Source organism: Sesamum indicum, linkage group LG8 (assembly GCF_026168435.1).
Source record: "Sesamum indicum cultivar Baizhima isolate 11 linkage group LG8, ASM2616843v1, whole genome shotgun sequence".
Taxonomy (NCBI): Eukaryota; Viridiplantae; Streptophyta; class Magnoliopsida; order Lamiales; family Pedaliaceae; genus Sesamum; species Sesamum indicum.
Genome location: NC_142664.1, coordinates 24,005,919 through 24,031,449, shown reverse-complemented (window position 1 = coordinate 24,031,449; position 25,531 = coordinate 24,005,919). Strand labels below are relative to the sequence as shown.

Here is a 25,531-nt window from a genome sequence, read left to right as displayed (position 1 = left end):
CTATTTCTGACAAGATTGCATGGGTTCAAGTTCTTAAACTAATTAATCTATCAACTACCTCGGACTAAAAGTTTGAATAAAATTGTCCAAATGTATTCTCTATATATGTATATGTTTAGTGGTGAAAATTATAGTTTTGATCGCTCAACTTTGTCTTTAAAATGAAATGAGACCCTCATGTTCCATAAGTTATAGAACTGGTTCCTCATCATGTGCCCAATTTTAAATAAAATTGAACCCTGTCGTTAATTAACGTCCAAAACTAAGTGACATAAGTGGCACTCACATCGGTCTGAAATTAGGGGCAAAACGGCAGGTTTTGACGCCATATTGTTTCCAAACTGTTAAATTGGAAGAAAATTTGGCTATTTTCTTCAACCCTAAACAAGAAACAGGTGGATTACTTCTCCTCCCTGGGAACTGAAATTTGTTAGTCATGGAATATGGGGGACTAAATCCGTTCCAGTGACCAATTTGAGAATGACTCCCGAAACATACGTTGAAATCGAAATTTCAGTTCAAAATATATAAATGGAACTATTGTATGAGTTTTAAATCAATAAAAAAAAAAAAATCCTGTCTACATCTAAAAATGACTGCATATTTGGTGGATTCAATGAAATCAGGCCCCTAATCATGACAGCTAGCCTTAACAAGACTGGGAGACCTCACTTCTGGTGACTACCAAAGGTCACCCCAATCATTCCAAGTAAAACCCTAAAAAACGTGTGGACTGCAACAAATTTGGACCACCTAGGATTTCTCATTTAACAACTTTAGTAATAAATAGCTTTGTTCTTCACATGATTGATATATGCTTTGATTGGGATTTCAACGATTCTATTCATTATATATCTGAATAGCAAATCACAACCTTTGAATATTAAACAGTCTTGTCAAATGATATCTTTGATTAAACAGTAATAAGTAGGTGTATGCCAATAATTTTGTAGGCCATAGTGCAATTAAATGTTTTGAGATTTAAATTGGAGCAATGGGATTTGATCTTCTCTATATTTCATCTCACAGTGCAGCAGTACAAATACATATATTCATAACCAGTTCAGTGAAGAAGAAAGAGAAACAGTACCAACAGACTAATGGTTGCCCAACGTCGTGATAACTTTTCAAAACTTAAATTTTTGGATTGAATCTGTTTAACTTAGTAGATAATACTGATTTGGTTGAAAATGCAGAGAGTAGTTAATTATTTTTTATCTCTGCCCAAGTTTGGTCTTTGATATCCATCTCTGCCCAAGTTCTGTCTTCAAACAGTGAATTTTTTTCTTAAAAAATGATAGATTGTTAAGTATATTAATATTATTTATTATTTATTATTATTTTTAAAATATTGATACTTATTTATGACATAAATATAATGTTATTATTTCAACTATAATTGAACCAGTGATCCATTATTCACTTAATTTTTCGATTTGATAAATGGTTTATGGTTCAAAACATTACTACTAAGCACACAAGCTCTTGAATGATAAAACAGTTAAATCATGTTAAATTATTACACTATCTCTTCTGAACTTTTCGAATTTCTGATTTTGCCATCACAATTTAAAAAAAAAAACGAAAGATGAGAAAAATAGTATGATGTTACGATTATATGTCTTAATAATTGTAGCCGTATAATTTGGAAAAACAGGAATTTTAATTTTGGTGGGCTGAATGTGTGGCACCCCTACGTGTGGTTTGCCCAATTGGGTCCCGTCTCCAACTCTGAAACATACCAAAAGTCAACATCATCATATTTGACCAGAAAACTCTCAGATCCCCAGATCAGAGATTAATTTCCGACAATTTGTACAATATATGACGAGATTTGTCATTTAAAATTGACGTCTTTAATTCCCAACCTCTATTTTGGCAAAACCGAGGAATGCCTCTCACAATATAATTACTCCCTTAAGTACTTTGATTTTTACCTCTCAAATATCCAAGATTTTACCAAATAGAACTATCACCCAACAACAACAACTTCTTGTCCTTTTAGATGGAAAGGATACTATCAATTTTAGTCCCTTAAATAAGTCACTAAATTAATTTTAGTACTTCATATTTCAAACTCATTGATTTTAATTTTCGCCACAAAATGCTTTTAAATGACCAAAATCAGTCATTTTTGTTAGCAGACCTTTTGAACTAATGAACAAGTCCTTTTTTAGGGGAAAAAAATGTTAGATAAGTGCAAAATAAAATGTTCCTACTTTCTCTTTTATTTATGGCATGCGTGGTCTATTTGTTAGTTTAACCAGTCATCTAACAAAAAAGTCCGACTTTAATCATTTAACAAAAAAACCAGTATTGAAATTATCCCAAAAGGTGAATTGGAATTGTCTTACTTTGCAACACATATGTGTTGCACACTGAAATTCCAAAGTCCAACCATCTTGAAAAAGAAAGAAAGAAAGAAAATATGGATGCGTGTTAAGAACGTGAGAACATATTGATTAGCGAACAATAAATTTCATACATCTCATTCTCTCTCTTGTGAGGACCATCTCAGCTTTGAATGCAATCCGTTTTCATGACAATTATATAGCACCTGCAAATTGTTACCGCGCATGCATATTATGGTTTCTTTTCTTTATTTTTTTTTCCATAACATTATGATTAAAGAATACATTAATTTTGTCCCATATACAATTAGATATGTAGGTTCATTTTATAATAAAGAATTATATTTTTTGTCCTTTAATTTAGACTCAATATTATATATATTTTTTAATTATATTGTTTATGGAATTTTTGAAAGGTAAAATTATAATTTTAGTCATGTATGTTAAGAGGGGTGGCAACCTTCATTCTGTAAGGGAAATTAACACCCTCTTTGTGTTATCTTTTACACAATAGAACGAACAAAAAATAAGTGATTATATGCAAATGTCTGAATTTGTATCCGAAATGTCTAGATTTAATGCCACGTTCAAAATCAACGTCCAGTTGACAAAAAAACTCCATTTTTTCCTAATATGCCCAATCATTTTGTCGGATTTCAATTAATTTATGTGGGAAGGACTAAAATTATCACAAAATCATAAATTGTAGGATTAGAATTGCCAGTGGATTACTTACAAGACTATGAATCCGTAGTTTAGCACCCCCAAACATACAAGACTAAAATTATAATTTTACCGTTTTGAAAATAATATCATAACTTATAAAAAAGTCTCATTTTTAGTCTTATTGCCAACTTTTGTAGGAAATTCATAGAAAAAACACGTATAGGTCATGTGTTTGTCAAATTTCAATTGATTTCTGTGTGAAGGACTGAAATTGTCATAAAATCATAAAGGATTAGAATTGCCAGTGGATTACTTACAAGACTATGGATCCGCAGCTCTGCATCTGCCAAAATACAAGACTAAAATTATAATTTTACCTTTTTAAAAATAATATCTTGACTTGTAAAAAATTTTCATTTTTAGTCTTGTTGCCAACTTTTGTTAGGAAATTCACAGAAAAAATACGTCTAGATCATGTGGTTGTAAGGTTTCAATTGATTTCTCTATGAACGACTGAAATTATCACAAAATCATAAAGGATTTGAATTGCCAGTGGATTACTTACAAGACTATGGATCCGCAGTTCCGCATCCCCCAACATACAAGACTAAAATTACAATGTTGTCTTTTTGAAAATAATATCATAACTTGTAAAAAAAAGTCTCATTTTTAGTCTTATTGCCAACTTTTGTAGGAAATTCATAGAAAAAACACGTATAGGTCATGTGGTTGTCATATTTCAATTGATTTCTGTGTGAATGACTGAAATTATCACAAAATCATAAAGGATTAGAATTACCAGTGGATTACTTACAAGACTATGGATCCGCAGTTCCGCATCTCCCAACATACAAGACTAAAATTATAATATTACCTTTTTAAAAATAATATCATGACTTGTAAAAAAGTCTCATTTTTAGTCTTGTTGCCAACTTTTGTTAGGAAATTCACAGAAAAAACACGTGTAGGTCATGTGGTTGTCAGATTTCAATTGATTTCTGTGGGAAGGACTAAAATTGTCACAAAATCATAAAGGATTAGAATTGCTAGTGGATTTCTTACAAGACTATGGATCCGCAGTTTCGCATCTCCCAACATACAAGACTAAAATTACAATGTTGCCTTTCTGAAAATATATCATGACTTGTAAAAAAGTCTCATTCTTAGTCTTGTTGCCAACTTTTGTTAGAAAATTCACAGAGAAAACACGTGTAGGTCATGTGGTTGTTATTTTTTTAGAATGAGGAGAAACGACCATATAACTTGTACGCGATTTTCTTTATCAAATTCCTAATAGAAGTTGATAAGAAAAGTGAAAATAAGAATTTTTTAAAGTTATGGATTATTAAGAAAAAAATTCTATAAGCGACGGGACTAAAATTGTACAAAAGCCTAAGTTATGTGATGAAAAATACAATTTTCTCTCCATAATATTGAATCTTGCGAAACAACACTTTGGAACTTTTGCTTTTGCTCCGTAAAAAAATAACGGAGATAGCCATGTGACAAGAATGTGGTCGTTAAATCTACTTCTCGAAGAAAATTACATTAATTGCATTTTTTGTTTCATAAGTTAATACTATTTTCTCTTTGATCCCAAGTACTGTGAAATTTGTTAGATGTACAATTGGGGATATAACAATAATCGTACCTACCAATGGATGGGATATGAAAATTTCCAGAAAAAATTAGGATAAAATACGAAAGGATATGTATTGGTAATTAACTTATACGCAGATCAATTAATTGATATCTAAAATATTTAATCAAAATCTAGAAATAGAGTTTATTGTTCATACTTTTAGCTTCTACTATCTACTTTTCTTATTTCATAGAACCTATGTTTTTAAATATATAGAATAAATTTATTTGCATTATAATTTAATATTAAGAATTATTTTTGTTGGTCATGGCTTTGAATGAATTGAGGATCCAACATTCATCTTTTTTTTTTCTAAAAAAAGAAATAAAAAATTTGCTAAAAAATACTTATTGTCTATTTTCATACAGATTAAATTTTAATTCATAAATTATTAGTTTCATTGTACGTATCTTGTAATTTTTTTTTACATTATTGAGGATTAAAAAAATCCTTTTGTCGTACCACTTTTTTAGTATTCAAATTTATCCTTTAATTTATTTCTTTCCATTTAATTTTCTTTTTAATATTTTTACTAATCTCATAATTATAATTTTTTCCCCTCTCAAACCCATTACTCCATGTTTTGCTCTTTTTTTTTCATATTTTTTTCCCTCATAAATTTCCATATTTTAATAAATCATAATTATAATTTTTTTTTCCTCTCACCTTCTCCATATTTATTTTCACCACTAATTTCTATATTTCTAATAAGACTATAATTACAATTTATTTTTTCTTTCTCACCTTACCCCACATTTCTTTTTTCTCACGTACTTCTTTCTTTTCTCATCACCTCACACGACGTTTGTGTTTTTTTCACAATTTTTTCCCTCTTAATCTCATAATATAATTTTTTTATATGCTTGTGGAAATCGCTGAAACAACAACTACTATATATATATGTATGAATAAAATTCGTTGAAGATTACAATTGGGAATCGTGTGAGGCACACATGTTGAAATCTGACTCGATTTGCAATATTCATCAAATTTTGTCCTTACTGTACCAATTTCTTTAAATTGTATAGCGTAATTGTCAAATTAAATTTCAACATGACTGAAATTTTCATGCATCATAACTATGAGACCAAAATAGCAATTTTCTGTGGTGTGTTTCACTGAGACAATATTAGGTTGATTAAGTTTGGGAATATTGTAATTTTAGGTCCATAATTATATGAGGTGACAATTTTAACCATGTTGAAATTTAATTTAACAATAATAAAGGCCTACAATTTAAAAAAAAATGGCATATTAAAGATAAAATCCACCAAAACTTGCAATCTGACCGGAGTTTTAAGATTCACGTGAGGGCATGCCAAATTGCAATTTCTAGCAAATTTTGTTTTTAATGCGCCAAAATTTTAAATTATAGGACTTTAATTGCCAAATTATAAAAATTGATATTCAATAGATGAAACTATCACCTCTATAGTTATGCGACTAAAATTATAATTTTTTTCTTGAAAATTGAGATCTCGTAATATATTGACTAAAAGCAAATGAACATATTTTATAGAACCAACAATGCGATGCAATTTACCTCAAAAAAAAAAAAAGAAAAAATATATATATTTTTCAGTAGAATTAAAGGATAATTTTAATTTTGATTTTCTAAATTAGTCACTAAAATATTTTTAATATTTATATCTTGACTTCATTAATTTTGATCTCCAAATTTTTTTAAAATAATCAAAGTTAAATAGTCTTGCACGTTAGCTAACGTCAACTAATGGAGAGATATTTTTGGAAAGAAAAATAGGCGATAAACCAACAATAAAAGCGTGCCTCAGATATAATTTGTTTAGATGGTTAATTAATTAATAGTCATCACTAATTTTAATTATTTTAAGAAAATTTGCGGACAAAAATTGATGAGTACCAAAAATGATTAACGATTAACTTAGGAGACAAAAAAAATAATAACAATTCCGTTGAATTAAATATACTATGAACATAGGGACTAAAATCAAAATACCCGTGAGGTCTAAACTACTAAAAATTACATTTTTTTGGCACAAATGTTTCAAATTGATGTAACAATCCACTATATTGGATCATGCCATGGATTAGATCCTTACCCTCATCTTGAGGTAAGAATCAAGAATTGAACCCAATGATATGATTAGTAATTAATATTTGATGTTTGACAACTTGAACTCATGAAAGCTCAACTCGGTGTGGACGTGATTAATGCCCACATGATGTGTCTTTATTTCCAAATTAATTTAGGTTGAATATAGCTTGACTTAAGGTATAGTTTCAATCTTGATGAAAATTAACACATTAAGTATTTGTTGTATGGAGGAAATTGTAATTTTTATTTTAGAGTTAGTATATTTTTCATCGGGTTTGTTAGGTGATTTTCGTTAATATCATAAATTACAATATTTCTCATGTTTAGTCCGTTCGTAAGATTGTATTAGTATTTCAATAGAAAAACGCAGGTGGTCGTCATATTTTTCCATCAAGAAACTATCAGAATCTGATTAAATGATTAAAAGTGAAATTTTATATAACTTATTATAGGATCATTAATGAAAAATTTCTAAACTAATGATACGAAAAAAATATTAATCCTTAAATATGGGAGGGAAAATGTTGTTTCCCTATTGTATGTATTCTTTAACACTAGGACCTATAGCATTAATTATTGGGTTGCTTCACATTAATTACTACTATATATAATCAAGATGATAATTTCCAAAAAAATTAAAAAAATAATACTATTTTATGAAATGAAGTCTTATTACAATTAATCTTTTTAAAAAAACAAATCAAAGAAATAAATTGGAAATATTTGGAACTCCTTTATACTTATCACCACATGTACAATACAACACTTCTCCACTTAAATCTAACCCTAAACTCATAATTAGAAAAGCTTAATTAGGAAAAATTCTAAAGCAGACCGTGTTTGGTTGAATCAAATTAATCAGAGAGCAAGTGTGATACACTATCATGTAATTAGTAATTTTTTCATAACTGTACACCAATCATACGATAAGTGCATATTATATTTGTCGTACAATTGATTCAGGACTGATAAAACACGATTTGAATTAAAATTTTCCATTAATTAGCTTCATCTAATAATTAAGGCACACCAGCAACAATACAATTATGCTTATTTGTTCACATATACAGGAAATTAATAAGTACTACACGTGGAAATAAACAGGAGTTGTAATAAATACGTTCTAAGAAATCAACTCCTGTATCCTCACACGTATTCTCGTACTGTCCACACCAACCCTGGAAACTTTCACCTGCCATAAACATGGACACAGCATGATTAGCATTTTAGTTAGTTAAATCCCAGAAAACAATATGTTGCAAATTTTGTTACAGACAAGATTTTCATAAATTTGTCGAATTCCATGAACTATCAACATCCGTTTAATGGAAAAATTCTAACTCAAGTCAGATTCAACAGAATGATTATCGAATCAGTCATATGATGGTGACTTAGTGAGCATGTACGGAATTACACATGTAAATTGATGTCATGTCACGTCTAAGAAAAGTGATTAATCCCATGAAATTTGCATGTGTTCGGCAAAACCTGATCCGAACCAGAAAATATATTGAATCTCGTAAATTAAATAATAGTTTATTTATTGAGGCAAGTTAATTAATCAAGTACCTGAGCATGGATGGTATGGAAGATCTGGCCAGCAATGTTGGAGAGGTTAACATTGACGACTTCAGCTCCTTCTTGTTCAATAATGCTAATAACTTGATGCAGCATGACAGTTTTGCAAAGCCCACTGATCAAAACCACCTCCAGATTTGAACCTAATTCTCTTATTTTAACAACTGGCGGCTTTGATCGACCCATAAAACCAGCATTGTTCTTGCTACTCCTCGTTGGGTTGGCAGTAGTGGATGTCATCACAGCTTGTGTTTTTCTTCTCTTCATTTCTTCAACTCGTGCTGCCAAAAGCTTGATGTAGGTAGTTGCCTGCTCGAGCTGATCCTGCTGCGACAACAACTCCTGCACGCGTGCATGTGTCTCGTATTATGTCCAAAATTTCATTTGTGAAAAAGGTTAGAGCATTAAGCAAAGTGTCTGAATATGATGCTTAGAATAGTGTTTTATATATATATATATATATGCCTCAAATTAAATATATTTAAAAATGCAAAAATTTAAGAGTCGCTATAAAATTAAAGCTAATCATTTGAGATGGTGATTGTTTGTATATATGATCGCGATGGTTATTAGGGTAAAATGTAAGGGTAAAAAACTCTTACCCCTGTGTTTTGAAAAATAAAGTAAATTGTATTTCCAGCAATGATTTAGATAGGAAAGTATCATAAGATATCATAGGGATAAATTGAATTTAACCCATAATTATTATATACGTTAAATAATATTTGTCATCATACACAAATTAAGAATGACGTCTTTGAGAAATACTTATTATCTTTTTTTTTTCCAGAAAAAATATTTCTTCTACTCATGGTTTTCTTTAGATTAGTTACAGAGGAGGAGCGAAGGAATGAAGAAAAGATATAATCCAAAGAATTGAAACAATACCATTACAAAAACCTAACCCCATAACACCAATGTAGGAGAAATAACATTTTTCGCCATCCTATACCTTAAATCAGCACACTCTTCTTACAAGTTTCTTAATAACATTGCAGAAGTTAAAAAAAATCTCACTTTTAGTTCTTTTAGCATATTTGTTTAGTATTTTGACAGTAAAAATGCGTGGCAGTTAACTCTTTGACCTTCTATACGACGGCTCCATGCTTAGCCCATATGTCGTTTTCGTCAAAATACTAACGAAATCGAACAAAAGAATGAAAAGTGACTGTTGTAATTTACGGGACCATGGACCATTAATTAGAGCATAGTTCTAATCCAGACTATGTTTGGTCGAACCTAAACCAATTATATAACAAGTACAATATACTTGCCGTGCAATTGGTGTACAATTTAGATCAATTACACGACAAATGTATTTTATTTGCTTTACAATTAATTTGGTTCAATCAAATTTGATTTGGATAAGAATATTCCTGGTAGCTGGTATAAAGGACGAGAAATGCTGGCAATCTTCTTCAATTTTCTACTAAAGTAATCCTAGTACTGTAAATATTACTTACATGAATGCATGTCTTTTCCAGCAAATCCTCACACAGACGACATAATACACACTCACACACACACACAACACAAACAGAGACAGAGACAGAGACAGACCTTTGGTGGCTTGAAATGGTGATCAGGGATCAAAGAAACGAGCTTGAAGCAAAGAGTCTTCATCAGAATCCTACGGTTCTTCTCAATGGTCTTTCTCTCCAGTTTACATGATCTCCTCGAACTCCCCTCACCTGCAGTTCCCTCCATCATCAAATGAAAACCAAAGCTGGCCTTTTTTTTTCTTTTCTTTTTCTGGGATCAATAATTTAACTGATCAACCAAAGCTTTTTGAGATTTGCATCTTGGAAGAAAATGGGTCGACGCCGTTTTATAGAGAAATATTAGATCTTGAAAATTCAGGCAGTAGTGTATGCATGAAATTCTGGTCAAACTAGGAATAGGACCACACATGTTGATGATTAATGTCATATATACTGTTAATTTGGACCTTGAATTTATTAAGAGAGAGACTCTTTGAGTAACCGTTGTAATTGACAAAATTTGAACTTCATAAAATATTATTTTAATTAATATACTTATTTTTTTTTATAAATAAGGGATTATTTTATTTTTATTTCCTAACTATGTCACTAAATCAACTTGGTGCCCCAAATTTTAAGAAATTATCGCTTTTGGTCTATAAGTCATTAAGTGACTGATGATTGTTAAAATCTAACAGTGGGACCATTTTGAAGGAAAATATATAGAGTCGGGAAAACAACTATTTTTTGCCACAATTAATAGCAACGGACCTGAAAAGAGTGAGAAGAAGAGAGAGAGATACAGCAATTTGGAGTGAGAATCGCTAAATAAAGAGAAATTGGGGGAAATTGTAGTGACGGAAGATCCAAATTGGTTTTCAGGTTTATTGTTAATCTGGTGCAAAATGGTTGTTGTGTTGCCCATATTTTTCTTCAAATTGGTCCACCCATTACTTTCTAAAAATTAATTGACGGTGGGACCCAAAATATTCATTTGTAGAAAATTGGGGTATTCAATCAAGGAGCCAAAAATGCAATTTTACCATAAGTGGAAAAATGCAATTCTTGTTCCATAATTATAGGGACTATGATAGCACATTTAGTCCAAATATCAACAAAATCGATCAAAAACTTAAATCTCCAAATTAAAAGGATTACGTGTCATGCAAGCATGTGCTGATATTCGACGACATTTAAATAAAAAATATTAATTTTTCTTTTAAATATATTTTTCAATCGTAAGTTCGAGATCGAAAAGAATAAAAAAGTGACTTCTTCTATGAATATAGAATCAAGATTTCATTTTCCCCTAACAAAAATCTTGTCCTAAGACATACTGAAAATTCAATTGAGACAAGGAAAGTATGTGATTATCTCCTTGTCCTGCCTCTTCTTCTGCAGAATTATGGGCCATGCTTGTCTTCAACTTCACATAAAAACTTATTTGTTGGAAAAAGACGGGCAAAATGCATAAAACTCCCCTGTGTTTTAAAAAGTATGTAAAAAGTACATCTCTGTTTTCAGAATAGGCTAAAACCCTCCTCATGTTTTGTTTTAGTCAGCAAAAAACCCCCATTCTGTTAGCAACTAACGAAGTGGAGAAGACGCGCGTCTGCTGCATTTGGTAGTCTTTTTCTGCGATTTAGGTTGATATTTAATGATTTTTTGGACCAAAATACCCCTCTATGGATCTATATAACACACAAAGGGGTTTTTTGCTTGTTTTGTGTATTCTTTTTGTCATTTCTCACCTTAAAAAATAAATTAAATTTTGGCATATTATATTTAAATTGAAATATTAAATTAAATTATATTTAAATTCAAATAATTTTGTATTGTTAATTATTAAATCTAACTATTATTTTTAATTAATTAAAATATATATTTAATTACAATAATTATTATTATAATTATTATTAATTAGACAAAATATTTAATTTTTATAATTATCTAAAATATTCTTAATTTACTAAAATATATTTTAACTAATATAATTAAAATTAATTAAAAATTAAAAAAAAAGAAAGAAAATCTGGTATTTCGCCCACTTTCGCCGGAAACTTTGAAACAATTTTCCGACGCCGTCCGGACGAATTTCCGACGCCCAATGGTACCATTAGAATCCTCTCTTCAAGACGAACATTTCCATACCTTCAATTTGAGTTTTCGTCGATCATAGAGAGTGGGCTCAAGCAACGATCGCCGAACATATTTTCCATCGATTCGTCTCCGTCCGATCGAATCTCGGACTCAAACTAGCACCATCAGACTCGTCTCTTTAAGACGATTCTAACGAGACCAGTCTCACTCAATTTGGTAAAAAAATTATGGAGATATGATGATTTAATCGAAATCTCGTCGCCGACGACGAGATGTGGTGGAGGGAAAGCCGGGTAAAGGGGGTGGGGGTGGGGGTAGGGGGGCAGCGGGGGGAAGGGGGTGGGTGGGGTAGTTAGTTATTTTTTTTAATATATAATAATAATATATTTTTAAAATTTTAAACTATTTATATATAATATAAATTAAATAATATGTTGAATCTAGACCTTTTATTTTTTTAAAATCTAACGGTTGAGATTAATTGATTAGATCTAACGATCAATATTTGATCAAAAAAATCCAACGGTCATTAGAATAAGAAATAATATATATTAAGTAAGGGTATAACGGTCATTTTCTAAAAAATTAACACCGTTAGTTGGATTTAACGGAGAGGGGGCGATTGAGCTGAGTTTACAAAACACATGGGAGCTTTTAGCCTATTTTGAAAACAGGAAGGTGCTTTTTGCAGACTTTTTAAAACACAGGAGGATTTTATGCATTTTGTCCGAAAAAGACATCACACTTCTTTGGTCCCAATTAATTACTGCACTAACTAATATGATTATATATATTTATATGTATATATATTCTAATTTACTGCGCATTGGCTATTCTTTATCAACAAAAATTTTTTTACATTATGTTAGAATAAATATGTAATATGATTAATTATTATAAATTACTACAACGAAACGGTCATTAACTGTTATTTTGCCAAGTGAGACCAAGATATTAGTTATAGCTAAAATTTATATTGATTTTATTTGACCATGGTAAATATTAATAATTTACTGTGTTTTTTAAGTTGTAGTCGTTTATAATGCAGGGAGAATTTAATTTTTTTTTTACGCGTTCGGTGTATATTTATTATTATTATTGAATACAATGAAATTAATCTTAAACCCATTTATTTTTGTTCATATTCATTAAAAAAATTCATTAATAACATTTTATAAAATACATTATTTTATTTTATTTGAATATTTCAAATATTATTCATAAGATAAGTTTTGATATTCTATAATCATAATAACATGTTTGGTCCCTTGAAAATGATGAAACCCGACTTGAGACCCCAAAAAGCCTGGAAAGTTTCTAGATTCAAATCAATGTAAATAATTTTTTACTTGATATATTTCGAAAATTATATTTGTGAATGTGATGGACAACAATTTATTACAAAAGAGTCACACACATAAATATGGACATCATCATTATCCAAATGACTTATCTTCATTAAGACCTTATAAGCTAAATTTTTTACTTTATTAAATAATTTGATACCTTATTTTTAAATAAATTGTAATATTTTACAAAAGTTTGATTTTTGGTGTAATGTGGGAGTTTTAAAATTCTAAATAAATTTACTCAAATACCCTCTAAATACAACTCAAATAGCTGACACCTTTGTAAAGGGTATTAAATTTATTTTATTTAAATGGTGTAATTTATTTTGTTTATTAACTTGTAAGACTAAATTTCTTGAAAAAATGTATTTCTTTACAATTTTTTGACTAAAATATTCATAAACGAAGATTGAAAGAAAATATTTGCGCGCCCACAATTTATAGCACGTGATAATTATTGTCTTATTTAAGTCTTAAAATTAAAACCCTTATAATAAAAATATTATAAGTTTGTAGCTCGTAAATGTAGATGCAAGTATATTTTAATAAAAAAAATATTTTATGTATTTTAAAACCTAAAATATAGTAATTAATCTTTTGACTAAAAAAAAAAAAGCAAAACGTCCGTCAAGTCTCCGTCACCGCCACGATGACTTGATTCACTACGTCAATCTAACTACATATTTTTTTAACTCCCTTCTGTTCAGTACTTCACCGCTTCAAACAAAATTCTCTTCCTCATTTGCCTTCTCTCTGCAAATTCGAATATATCCCTTCAAAATCTTACTCTTGCTTCCCTTTTAAGATTTACCCTTTTCTTCTGTTCTACCTCATATCTGTACTGTACTTCCTTTGTATAATGGTTATTGGTATTTTCATGCTTAAAACTCGGGAGTGTTGCCAGTTCGATTCAATGTTTAGATTGCAGGAATGAGAACCAAGTCTTGGATTTGGAGCTAAGATTTCAATGGCGATCAAAGGTGTTGATTTCAAGTGGTCAGTGTTCTTTTCTTTTTTGTGGGCCAAGCACCTTTCAAGTTTGATCCCAGGAAAATGAGAAGGAACCAAAATTTGATCTTTTTAATTGGGAAAAAAGTACCCATGTGGTTAGTTAATTTAATGAAGTTTGGATTTGTTTTTCTTAAAGGGTTTTCTTATTTTGAGTGTGGGTTCTTGCAGGTATGATGGGTTCTTCTTGTCTATGCTTGCCACAAGTATGTATCCTTTTAAATGAATGTGTGAGATTTTCTATTTTTATTTTTATTTTAATTAATGAATGTTGAAGATTTGTTTGGATGTGTTGGAATTTCTTTCATGTTGTTAGTTTCAACTGTGGGGTTTGTTTAGATCAATGGATACCCAGTCTTTAGTGCTGTAATAGGCTTTTGATTATTTCTTAACTGCTGCATTAGAATTATTGTGGCAATTAATTGGAAGAGATACCATTTATGTGCATATCCACTGCACATATGGATTGTGGTAAGTGACCTTTGAGCCTTTCTGGGAAAAAAGTAGGAGTTCATTTAAACTGGATGTGATATTGAGGTTATAGTTAATAAGCCTGTGTTATCTTCTTTACTTCTGTAGGTTGACTATACTACCGTGTTTGTTTTCCGGCTCTTGATGTTTGTGGATAATGGGCTGGCTTCTGGAATGGGATTGTAAGGAGCTATTTTCTTTTTCTTCAGATATGGAGGTTGTTTTTTATAATGTCAAATTGCTGATAAATATTTGGTGTGTTCATATATTACTGATCTATGTGATTAGTTCTGATAGCATCTGGCTAACATGTGTGTGATTTTGATTTTATACATGTTCTATTTCATGAAGTCGTGGATTGACATTAATCTTATCTAGGTAATATTCGTGGTAGTAGGCATTTGTTCACATATTTAGACTATAGATCTAGTTAACTAGTGCTCTGTGGTAAAAAGTGAAAACAACCTGAAGAGATCCCCTATGATCTACGACATTCTGCGTTGTGCCATGTGTTTTCATTTCTTTCTTCTACTTTCTTGGCTTCTTCTCTTTGTATAACAGACTTATCCTGTTTATTTCATTTGACATGAGCTCAGGGATCTTGGTTGGCAGCAGAGATATGCACGTTTTTGTGGAAGGATCGTTGTCCTATCCATTCTTGCTTTGCTACTTTACCCTTTCCTTTGGGCTTGGACTGTCATAGGTACGCTGTGGTTCACTAGTGCGAGAAATTGTGTAAGTTTATTCTTCTTCTCTCTTCTGAGCATGTGCAAGTACATCTTATGCTGTGAAGCCAGAATTATCATTACATCCATGACCATTTTCAGTTGCCTGAAGAGGGCCAGAAGTGGGGTTTCCTTATTTGGCTGCTTTTCAGCTATTGCGGACTTGTGTGCATTGCTGGTATCTGTATCAGAAAGGTTAGTTGTGCTGTTTTTTCTATTCTTAAACAGTCCAGAGAATTTAGTTATGGTTTATTTTCTTTGGCAGCGTTTTCATGTTCCGACAGAGCAGTAAAATACCATCGTCACCCTAGCTTGAGCGACATGCATGTTTGAACATGGTAAATCTTATTAACAGTGGTTTTCCTAATCTTAAATGTTTTTCCTCTTTCCTGCCAGTGGTTAATAAGACGGCAGGCACACCAATTGCGAGCACAACAAGGGATCCCTGTTTCAGAATATGGAGTAAGCTTTATGAACTGCTTTTGCATCAAACTGATCCATGAATGTACATGACTATTTTTTGTGAAAGATTTGTGATTATCCTAGGGATAGTCTGAAGCTTACCATCATAAGTTGATCTCTTATCCTGCGTAAACAAACTTGGACTGCTTCGGAAGGTGTTTCCTTAAAATTTTCTTAGGCAATTCATTGAATGTAAAAGGAATTGTTACAAATCAATGGGAATGTAGATGGTGAATGTCCGCAACAGAATTTACTTAATTAGGAAAAAAATAATGGGTGTTCTGCTCCAGAGGTAATTAGTGCGTAGAAGTTTTGAACCTGGCGTGAGAACTTTGCATCCCATCAACCATATCTGATATTTTATCTTATTTATTTTTAATTTGATCACTCAGGGAAAGCTGAAGTTATTCTGTTAAGCAACCACACAAGTTTCCCGATTCTCTGAGATAGTGCTTTAATTTCTTTCTAACTTCTATATAAGGGACATTAAAATTAACTATGTACTTACTGAGTACAAGCTTAGGGATTGCATGTCTTTGCTTTAAATACTGGTCATAACAAGCTTATTACATGGTATACACTTTTTAGGCAACCTTTGTTACCTTTAGAGAAAACAAAAGAGTTGACCTGCTGGAACTCTTACTCCTTAATTCAGGTTTTCGTAGATTTGGTTAGAGTACCAGATTGGGCTTTCGAAGCTGCAGGGCAAGAAATGAGAGGGATGGGCCTAGATGCCGCTCAATACCAACCAGGGCTTTACTTGACCCCAGCTCAGGTAAGTGGTTGCCTCCAAAAATCAGTAGGGTTCAACTGAACCAACTATTGACTTCTCTGATCGCGGTGTCTGTAGCTTGAAAAATATTTATCTATATCAATTTTCTGTGACTTATTACCCCAGCTCAGGTGATAAGTGGCCTGCCATTGTTTTGTATTGATGTTATGCAGGTAGTTGTGGCGTTAGAAAGTTGCTAATGCAATAACACTTTGAAAACTTGTGAAGCATTTATGTGTTTCCACTTCAATTAGGTCCCATTTCATATTTACATGCTCTCTTGCAAAGTAGTTGAGAACTCTATCTCTACATGCAGAGGGAAGCAGTTGAGGCTCTAATTCAAGAACTTCCAAAGTTCAGGCTGAAGGCAGTTCCTACTGATTGCAGTGAGTGTCCTATATGTTTGGAGGAGTTTTACGTTGGAAATGAGGTAAGCATATTATTTTGAATAATCTCGATAATATTTCGAGTGCAATAACTCAAATGGACTTGTCTTCCTAGATCCACACCCGAAAGACACCCAAATGTATTAATTAATACTCAACCCCTCCAAGATCCAATGGGTATTTGGACCCAAGCTCACTGTTTCAGACCTGGTTTTTTGGGGAGGGTCGGGTCTGAACCTAGCTTTTCTTTTTTCTAGTGTTGTTTTGGAATTATTACTCAAGACAATGCAATTTAAAAAAGGTTACATAAATTTAAATTAAAGCAAAGTTGATAAAAGTATGTTAGATACATATCAACACTAAATTATTTAGATCAAAATCACCAAAATGAGGCAAAATAGATTTATTATTTATATTTGGAAATAAAAGTACATGATTATACAATAGATGTTGCGTATTGAATTAGCAATAATTACTATATCATTTACGATATACATTAGATTTATCAATATATTTTAAATTTTTCTTTTCATTTTTCATTTTTATTAATAATGTATGAATAAATTCACGATTATTGAGATCCAAGTCACAAATAATTTTTTTTAAAATTGAATTCTTTTAAAGAATATATAATTTATTATATCATTTAAAAATTAATATGAAAATATTAAATTGGCAATTGAATTTGAACTTATAGAATTTTAATTTTGACCAAACATTATTGCCTATCAAAATGTTGAAAAATATACCTATCACAATTTATATATTTATAACTAATTATTCAATTATATTATTGATTAAAGAATGTAAATGGTTAAAGAATCACATGATAAAATAATTTTAGGACACCTTGAGGTTTTTAGATTTGTTCACTTAAACTTAGATAGATTGAGTGATAATAATCCCATTAAATTGGAGAGAAAAATTAAGTATTTTTTTAGGTCTAAATTGGATACATATGACGTATGGCCTATGGGTATTTATTCAATCTATATTTTCTAATGGGTCTGGCCTAGGCGTGGGCCTAATAATATGCGCTAAACTTGGGTACAGGTCTTTTATTTTTAATATGGGTCTGCGAAGACCCTACCCATTAACAGCTCTAAACTGAACATGACATGGAAGTTATCATGATGAAATACGTAGAACATAACTATGATTAATTATGTAGAACGTAACTGTTACTTTGGAAATTAATTACGAGACCAAAAGCTTGTTCGTTTGGATGCAAAGTGGATGGATAAGAAAAATGAAAGTAAAAGAGAATGTATAAGAAAAACCATTGTGTTTGGTCCTGTAAATGAGGAGGAAGTGAAGCATGATGTATATCAAAATCCTCCAAAGCCTAATTTAGTTTCAATCTGAATCGAGCCGAAAAGTGGACTATAAGGCTCAAAGGACGGAAAGGTCCTCATTAATTTTTATTTGTCATACTATTTGTCTTTCCGCTTATTTATATCTCCTCTCCACTAAAAATTATTTATTCTTGCATTTTGCTTGAAGAACTTTTATTTACTATATTATCCACAAATACAATTTTTCGTATTTTAATTTTTGTTTACTTTTGCCACAAAATTCTTCATGTTCATTTTATACATTCATTATGAGTGATAAGAAATTGTTCTAATTGTAACTTCTTTATTTCCCCCGCAACTATATTTTATTGTGTTTATCTTCTGCCAACGCATTTTCATGCTTTTTGTTAGAAGTTCTATTATTTTTCTTATTATCTATAAAACAATTTTGCATGTGTCTTCTATTTTCTTAGCTAAGCAATTTTTCAAGTTTAACCTATCAACTTAGGGGAAAATTGAAATTCTTCTAGCAGTAATTTGTTCATTTTTAAAACACAATAGGGAAAATAACTAATTGGTAAAACTCCAAAAAACTAATGGTCTATATTCACTTTTATTCTCACCATGCCAAATAAAATAGTATTTTGAATTTACTTCCTTTTGGATCACGCGAAATACTTTAAAGATAAAGTATTATATTCTTCCCCATCTCACTCACTCACCCTTCCTCTTTCCTCTCATTGAACCAACTGAAGCCTGAGTAATTTAGCAATTGTCACTCTCGTTTTATTTAATTTGATAGTTCTGAAATGTTATGATTGAAGTTTGAAGCTAATGACACTCTAGGATCAAATGCTCCTTGTGTGATTTACAACTTCTCACTAAACATCATGCAGGTCCGCGGTCTTCCTTGTGCCCACAATTTCCATGTGGAATGCATCGACGAATGGCTTCGGTTAAACGTCAAATGTCCTAGATGCCGATGCTCTGTCTTTCCAAACCTTGATCTAAGCGCGTTATCTACTATCCGTGCAGATTCCGAGCGGTCTACCAATGTTGTTACAACAACAGGTCGTTATATCAGAAACCAGCCTCCCAGTCAGAGCTACCTGTTGAGATTGCAGGGCTTGCTCTGGCCGGTTCACACGTTGAGTGCTGGGTCCAGCAGCGAAATGGGTAGTGCAGAAATGGCTGCAAGTAGAGGGCCGATGGCAAATGATATGGAGACTGTTCAAGTGGTGGTCCAAGAGTCTTTGCCACCGCAAACCTGAGCTATTTTTTGTGGTCTCTGACTCTAAACAACCTGGGATCCGAGAAGGTATTTTGAATCTTGTTTTCTCAGGGCCGAAGGCATAGCATTTTTTTTTTGTGTTGGAACAGTGAAGAAATGTGTTTAGCTTGATTGATCCAAAGTAGTAGCCATGAAATATGGGGAGGTGCTGACCAATGTTGTGTTCGGATGCAGGGCTGTATAAAGTCGTTGTAGAATTGTACATTGTTGTGTCTTGTTACTTGTAGTTTTAGCCTTGATTCTTGAACTTCCTCCACCTGGATTACCAAACAGGCCATTTTCAGAATTATTATTGAAGGAAAGAAAATTAGAAGGAAAAATAAGGGAAATCTTCCATGACAATACAAAGAATTATGTTTATTTTTATGTGATCTGATCTTGTTAATTAGTCTTCTGCTATTGTCATATAAATTGTCATTTTATGTTAGTTGTTGTAATTTATTTATTTATTTTTAGTCATATTGATTATCGATTTTGGATAATTATATATGTCATTACCCATTTAAAAATAATCTGATAACGAAATGCAGAATGAGTTATGATTGACATAATTTGCATTTTGCTTGTGAATGGAAAACAAAATCCACCAAAAAAATATCTTAACCGAATCAAACTCCACTTTTAGGAGTTTATAGCGTCTTTATTCTTTCATTAGAAATAAGCTTTTAAATGTGTTTAGATGAATTAAAATGTTAAAAATATCAATGTAATTTTACCATCGAGAATATATTATTCGAGTATCCTTTTTGGTTATTTATATGTTTGTATTAACAAGTGTGTATTCCTTCAGTGATAAATTAGTAGTTCGAACTTTGATATGATCGTGTGGCTCTCCTTCAACCTAATTCTGGAACAAAATTACTTTGACACCCTTCAACATATTTTCATTCACCATAACAAATATAATTAGTTCTAGAACTAACAACAAAAAAATTAACGAGTCAAGCTCAAATTAATTAAAAAAATTATAAAAAGGGTAAATTACATCCACACCTTTTAAGATTAGATCTAATTCACAAACCACCCCTTGTCCTTTATAAAATTATAAGTACACCCTTTGAGGGGGTGTTAGTCAGTTAAGGCAATACACTCGGGAATATTTGTGCAAAACTTCTTAATTGAAAATATGATGTACTTGTAATTACGACTACAACATTAAATAATGTAACTGTAATTTTTTAAAAATTATGAAGTATTTATGTAAATAGACCTACCATCAACGAATGTGAATATAATTTAAGAAGAAAATGAGGAAGTTGATGAGAAGAAGAAAGGGACATATCCAAGAAAACAAGTGTTGTAGTAAAGAAGGAAGAAAAAGAGATAAAAAAAAGTTGATATTCTTCTCATCACTTTGAACTATATATTGTTAAAGCCCCACTTGTTATTTCACTTTTTGGCTGCCCAAAAGGGTTTATACGTTTGTCCATAAATCAACCATCACAAATTAATTTAAAATATACTTTGAGTTGGATGAAAGGGATTTAAAGTTGAGTATTAAACCATTTTATTTATCTAAAAAGATAGGGTGGAATTAAGGATCACTATCAGCTTTTATTTACATCAAACATTCTTCATTCTTCATGGAATTTAAGTTAATTGATTACTAGAAAAAACCATAGCTATACATAATTTAGTAAAATGTCAAATCAAGATGACAAATGTAAATATATGTTAAAAATTATTTTACCCGATTTTCAAAAGTCATCATAATTTAACCGACTACTGATTGTTTATACATTAAAATGAACTCAATAATCATAATTTGTTAGACGTATATATTCTGATATTTTGAAATTATTTTTAGAAATTCTTGAGTTGAAATATAAAATAATCAATAATGGTAATATAATGAAATATCATACGTAAATAGTTTTAATTATTAAATATCAGGAATTTTAGAATTAGACATTTTATTTAGAAAAACTTCGATGGAAAGGCCCTAAATAGTAATAATTCTTGAAATTGTTATTGGCAGTAAAAATGTTTACGACGTCGTTCCTCTGCAGCCATCTCTATCACGTAAAGAATTATCACTGTCCCCGGAGTATTCTCAGAGAATCCAACATAACTTACTTCTCTACACCGTCCACACTCCCCAAGAACCCAACCAAAACCTGCCACGTCAACAAAACCTGCTACTTTAACTTAAACCACTGGATGTCCACAATCCTTACCATGCTCATGGTAGCGCACAATAGAAACCTCAACGGACATGTAGAAACATAAACCCACGACGCGTTCACAGCGTTTTATTCTTCCCAATTTGAAACCTTTTCTCTGTCCTTTCTTCTTTACTTCTTTCACTCCCTTTTCCTTGAACTTCAGCACCGCCTCAAATATCGCAAAATCAGAGGTTTTTGCTTCGGAAAATTTGAAAATGGAAGGTGCAGACCCCAGCAATCATAGTAAAAGAAGCCTCCGAAGAAACAGCAACAGCCACATATCAATGTCGGATACCGAGTCAACCACCAGCCAGGTCGATTCTTGGCACTCCCCTCTGCGATCCGAGTCGCCGCTGCGCTCCGACGACCCTTCTTTTCTTCCGGAAAACGATGATTCCGGCAGCAAGAACAGCAGGTCCCTTGTCGTGGTCGATAAGTACTACTCTCCCGTGCCGTCCCCCGGGAAGTCCAGTGTTCCGGCGGGTTCTCTGGCTGCCGGGGGAAAGGGGCGGCGCCCGTGGCCCCACTCGGAGAAGCCCACTTCGGAGAATCTTGATTTGCCGACGAGTTTCCCGGCAGAAGGGGGAAAGGATGGTCGGAAAGAAGGCATTCCAGCGGAGAAGCCTGTGGCCGAGAATCTTGATGTTCCGGAGAAGGGGACGTCTCCGGTGGTTGTCGGACTTAACAAATTCGTGAGGGAGGAGCAGCCTCCAGACGTGAAGAAGGTGGGGCCGGTTGGTGGTGACGGTCGGGGTTTGGAGGAGGGGTATGGAGGCGGCCGCCGTGAGAATGAGGTGGGCGGAGAGACGCGGTCAAGGGCGGCGGTAGCGTCGATCTTGAAGAGGTCGGAGAGGGATGTGGCTGTCAAGAAGGTGGCATTGGCGTTTAGAGTGTTTGAGGTGATTGCTTGTTTGATTTCATTTTCAGTCATGGCTGCTGATAAGACTCAAGGATGGAGCGGCGATTCCTTCGATCGATATGTAGAGTACCGGTAACAATTCTTTACTTTTGCTTTTTAAATCAAAATTCTTACATTCTTTCATATGTATATCATTAATTGTTTACAATGTTTCTGTTCCTAAATCACATAATTGAAGTTCCTGTTTGAATAACAAGTGTGCGCCACTGTTTGGCTCGGTAAGATTCCGTTTGAGCTCTGTTCGTTAATCATTAAAAACTAAGTTTGAATAAGCTTTTCCTGTTTGATTGATTTGAAGTTCGGCTAAAACTCAAGTTAGATCAGTAAAAAAGTTGATAAAACTTGCAGAGGAGTACCAAAGTTTTCTAACAGTGTTCGGTGAAAAGTTCTTATTCGAGCCAGGTTTGGCTTGGCCGGACCGAACTAATCACATTGCAAGTGCAGTTATTCTTATTTGTGACTTGTTGCTCTCCTTAAACTGTAGATAGGACACTTGTCTTGTGATTGGATCATAGAATTTTCCTGTGTTCTGCTGGATTAATACTAGTTTGAGCCCAATTCGTTTAATAATGAAACTAACTTTACACACAATTTTAAGCTTGACAAGAAATTCAAATCAGACTAACACTAACTTATTCACCTTGACTTAATTTGCTTACACCTCGATTCCTCATTTGATAGAGTCAGTTCACTTTGTTGGGACAAGATTTTTGTTAACTAAAATGTTTGGTCTAGTATAGTTACGTCACCGAACTCATGTGAACCGTAGCGTTCCCAGCTGAATACCTAAAGAATCTTTAATCACCCTTGAATAATGCAAAACCTTGGCTGCTATGCTCCGCAGATATGGTGCTCCTATGAAGTGTATAGTGATACAGACATTGAGGACGGCCAAAATGAATCCAGCTTGTGATAGGCGATACGTTGAGTGCATGCATTTGGCTGTGTTTATGGTTTTGATAACAGTGGTCATGGTTTGGCTAGCTATCAATAGTTCTAGAATTTCCGTATTATTTGTTTGATCAGATACCATAACATTATTTCTTCAAGAAGTTCGTTTTTATCTGAATATTGATGTCTCGATGTTGAGGGCCTTCTGGTTATATTACTATATGGATTCAGCAGTGTGCCAATGAGTTAAATAACTTCTCTCTATTCTATTGCTAATCAAATCCGAGGGAAATATATTGCTTTTCCAGATGACAAATTATATGTTGCTTTTTTTTTTTGGTTGAAAATACAGAGCTATGACGCTAAAAACTTACAACATATGATGTTCGTTGATGCGTTTTGCTTGTAACAATGTCTTGACAAACCTGATGATGCTTGTACATATGTTGTTTTGTTACGCAGATATTGTCTAGCTGTAAATGTTATTGGATTCACGTATTCCAGTTTTCAAGCATTTGATCTCGCGTACCATTTGGGCACAGGGAAGCACGTCTTCACTCACCATCTTCGTTACCATTTTGATTTCACAATGGATCAGGTAAGTAATATTTAGCTGACATATATGTTTGAATATGTATGTACTGCCATTATGGGGTCCTTAGCCCTACTATAGCCCAGTTATTTTTCCGACTGGCAATAACACTGGGGGAACATGAAAGAACTGTTCTGCCTTTTAAGCCACTTCCCACACAACTATTATCGACTCATTGTTATACTGCACCAGCTGCGATCACGTTTTATATTACAAATTCTCCCTCTGACCATTTGAGTTCATCAGGGAATGTGTAACGTAAAACTTATTATAGCAGATACACGGTAACTTTTTGATCTTTAAAGGTCTTTTGCAATATCCGAACTTCATGGAGTGTTAGTATAATTACCCTTTTTATAAATACGACGGTCTTGTTCATCTCGAGAAGTACGGTTTGGCTGGTGATGTTGTTCCACTTGGGTGAGTGGCCAGGGATGTACATAGGTGACCTACAATACAAATGATGCATACAAGTGAGTCGCAAACAGTGATGAGAATATTCCTGTAGAATTTGCCAAAAATGACCTATCCTAGACGTATTTATAGTGAGGAAAGCCCCGAAACAGCGTTATGTATCTAATGGACCATTTTACCCTGTAGCCGATGTTGATCTTAGTAGCTGGTGCTTCCATCAATACAATGAGTATAGGCAGCAGCACTGGTCACTTTACCAAGTTACCAGCACTTGTTTATCTGCATATCATTAAATTATTTTAGTCTAGTGTCGAACGATACGAATAAAGTTGTTCTTTATGCTAAGAGAAACTTGCTCTTTTCGTGTGTCAAGCAGATACTAGCGTACCTTCTGATGTCAGCATCATCTTCAGCAGCTACCAGGGTAGACGACTGGATTTCAAACTGGGGCGGGGACGAGTTTACATTGATGGCCAGTGCATCAATCGCTATATCGTTCCTAGCTTTCATCGCCTTCGCCTGCAGCTCCCTCATGTCCGGTTACAACCTCTGCAACCGGGATTCAACTTGATCTCTCATCAGTATGTATCAAAATCTTTGCTTCTTTTTTCTTTTGAAATTATTGCACGAATATTACAACCGCAAACGAATACAGAATCTGTACATACATAGCGATAGTAGACTAGGAATTTCTTGCCTTAGGACGCAGCGTCATCATCGTCCGGCTGAATAAATGATTCTGCTGTATCAAGCAGTATTTCTCCATGTTTCTCCTTTGAAAGAAAGCGTTTAGTACATGTTTACAATCCAAATATCATCTAATTTTGTATCTATATACTAATTTCTTTTATAGAAATAATGACAATTTCGTGCATAATTTTTCACCTAAGAACAAA

The 25,531-nt window shown here is 32.6% G+C and overlaps 3 protein-coding genes across 8 annotated transcripts; 2 read left to right on the top strand and 1 right to left on the bottom strand.

Moving 5' to 3' along the window:
* Window positions 1-7,715: 7,715 nt before the first annotated feature.
* Window positions 7,716-10,175, bottom strand: LOC105168709 (transcription factor bHLH168). Its single transcript, XM_011088844.3, has 3 exons — window positions 9,875-10,175; window positions 8,306-8,656; window positions 7,716-7,928 (listed from the first exon to the last, which is right to left on the bottom strand). Exons 1-3 carry the CDS (start codon window positions 10,022-10,024, stop codon window positions 7,860-7,862), a joined length of 570 nt encoding a protein of 189 aa, XP_011087146.1. The 5' UTR covers window positions 10,025-10,175; the 3' UTR covers window positions 7,716-7,859.
* Window positions 10,176-13,944: 3,769 nt separating this feature from the next.
* Window positions 13,945-20,042, top strand: LOC105179416 (E3 ubiquitin-protein ligase SIS3). Of its 6 annotated transcripts, none has more exons than XM_088883285.1 (10): window positions 13,945-14,224; window positions 14,424-14,462; window positions 14,657-14,723; window positions 14,832-14,905; window positions 15,320-15,458; window positions 15,551-15,643; window positions 15,845-15,910; window positions 16,566-16,685; window positions 16,999-17,112; window positions 19,260-20,042. In XM_088883285.1, exons 2-10 carry the CDS (start codon window positions 14,446-14,448, stop codon window positions 19,632-19,634), a joined length of 1,065 nt encoding a protein of 354 aa, XP_088739411.1. In that variant the 5' UTR covers window positions 13,945-14,224; window positions 14,424-14,445; the 3' UTR covers window positions 19,635-20,042. The 6 variants fall into 6 exon arrangements, with proteins under 6 accessions (XP_088739411.1, XP_011101339.3, XP_020546981.2 ...); XM_011103037.3 differs by having other exon boundaries at window positions 13,945-14,240; XM_088883286.1 differs by having other exon boundaries at window positions 13,946-14,240; window positions 14,424-14,458.
* Window positions 20,043-21,850: 1,808 nt separating this feature from the next.
* LOC105179415 (CASP-like protein 4A3) lies at window positions 21,851-25,400 on the top strand. The gene is made up of 3 exons (XM_011103036.3): window positions 21,851-22,810; window positions 24,092-24,227; window positions 25,012-25,400. Exons 1-3 carry the CDS (start codon window positions 22,035-22,037, stop codon window positions 25,204-25,206), a joined length of 1,107 nt encoding a protein of 368 aa, XP_011101338.2. The 5' UTR covers window positions 21,851-22,034; the 3' UTR covers window positions 25,207-25,400.
* Window positions 25,401-25,531: the final 131 nt, after the last annotated feature.

What these genes read in the sequence shown, in the direction of transcription:
- LOC105168709 (XM_011088844.3), bottom strand. Translation starts at nt 10,024, where the DNA reads ATGATGGAGGGAACTGCAGGTGAGGGGAGTTCGAGGAGATCATGTAAA. An exon ending in ACCATTTCAAGCCACCAAAG is followed by an intron (nt 8,657 to 9,874) that starts GTCTGTCTCTGT and finishes GCACGCGTGCAG; the next exon opens with GAGTTGTTGTCGCAGCAGGA. An exon ending in TCCATACCATCCATGCTCAG is followed by an intron (nt 7,929 to 8,305) that starts GTACTTGATTAA and finishes TGTTTATGGCAG; the next exon opens with GTGAAAGTTTCCAGGGTTGG.
- LOC105179415 (XM_011103036.3), top strand. Translation starts at nt 22,035, where the DNA reads ATGGAAGGTGCAGACCCCAGCAATCATAGTAAAAGAAGCCTCCGAAGA. An exon ending in GATCGATATGTAGAGTACCG is followed by an intron (nt 22,811 to 24,091) that starts GTAACAATTCTT and finishes TTTGTTACGCAG; the next exon opens with ATATTGTCTAGCTGTAAATG. An exon ending in TTGATTTCACAATGGATCAG is followed by an intron (nt 24,228 to 25,011) that starts GTAAGTAATATT and finishes TGTGTCAAGCAG; the next exon opens with ATACTAGCGTACCTTCTGAT.
- LOC105179416 (XM_011103037.3), top strand. Translation starts at nt 14,212, where the DNA reads ATGGCGATCAAAGGTGTTGATTTCAAGTG. An exon ending in CACTGCACATATGGATTGTG is followed by an intron (nt 14,724 to 14,831) that starts GTAAGTGACCTT and finishes TTACTTCTGTAG; the next exon opens with GTTGACTATACTACCGTGTT. An exon ending in CTGGTATCTGTATCAGAAAG is followed by an intron (nt 15,644 to 15,844) that starts GTTAGTTGTGCT and finishes CTTTCCTGCCAG; the next exon opens with TGGTTAATAAGACGGCAGGC.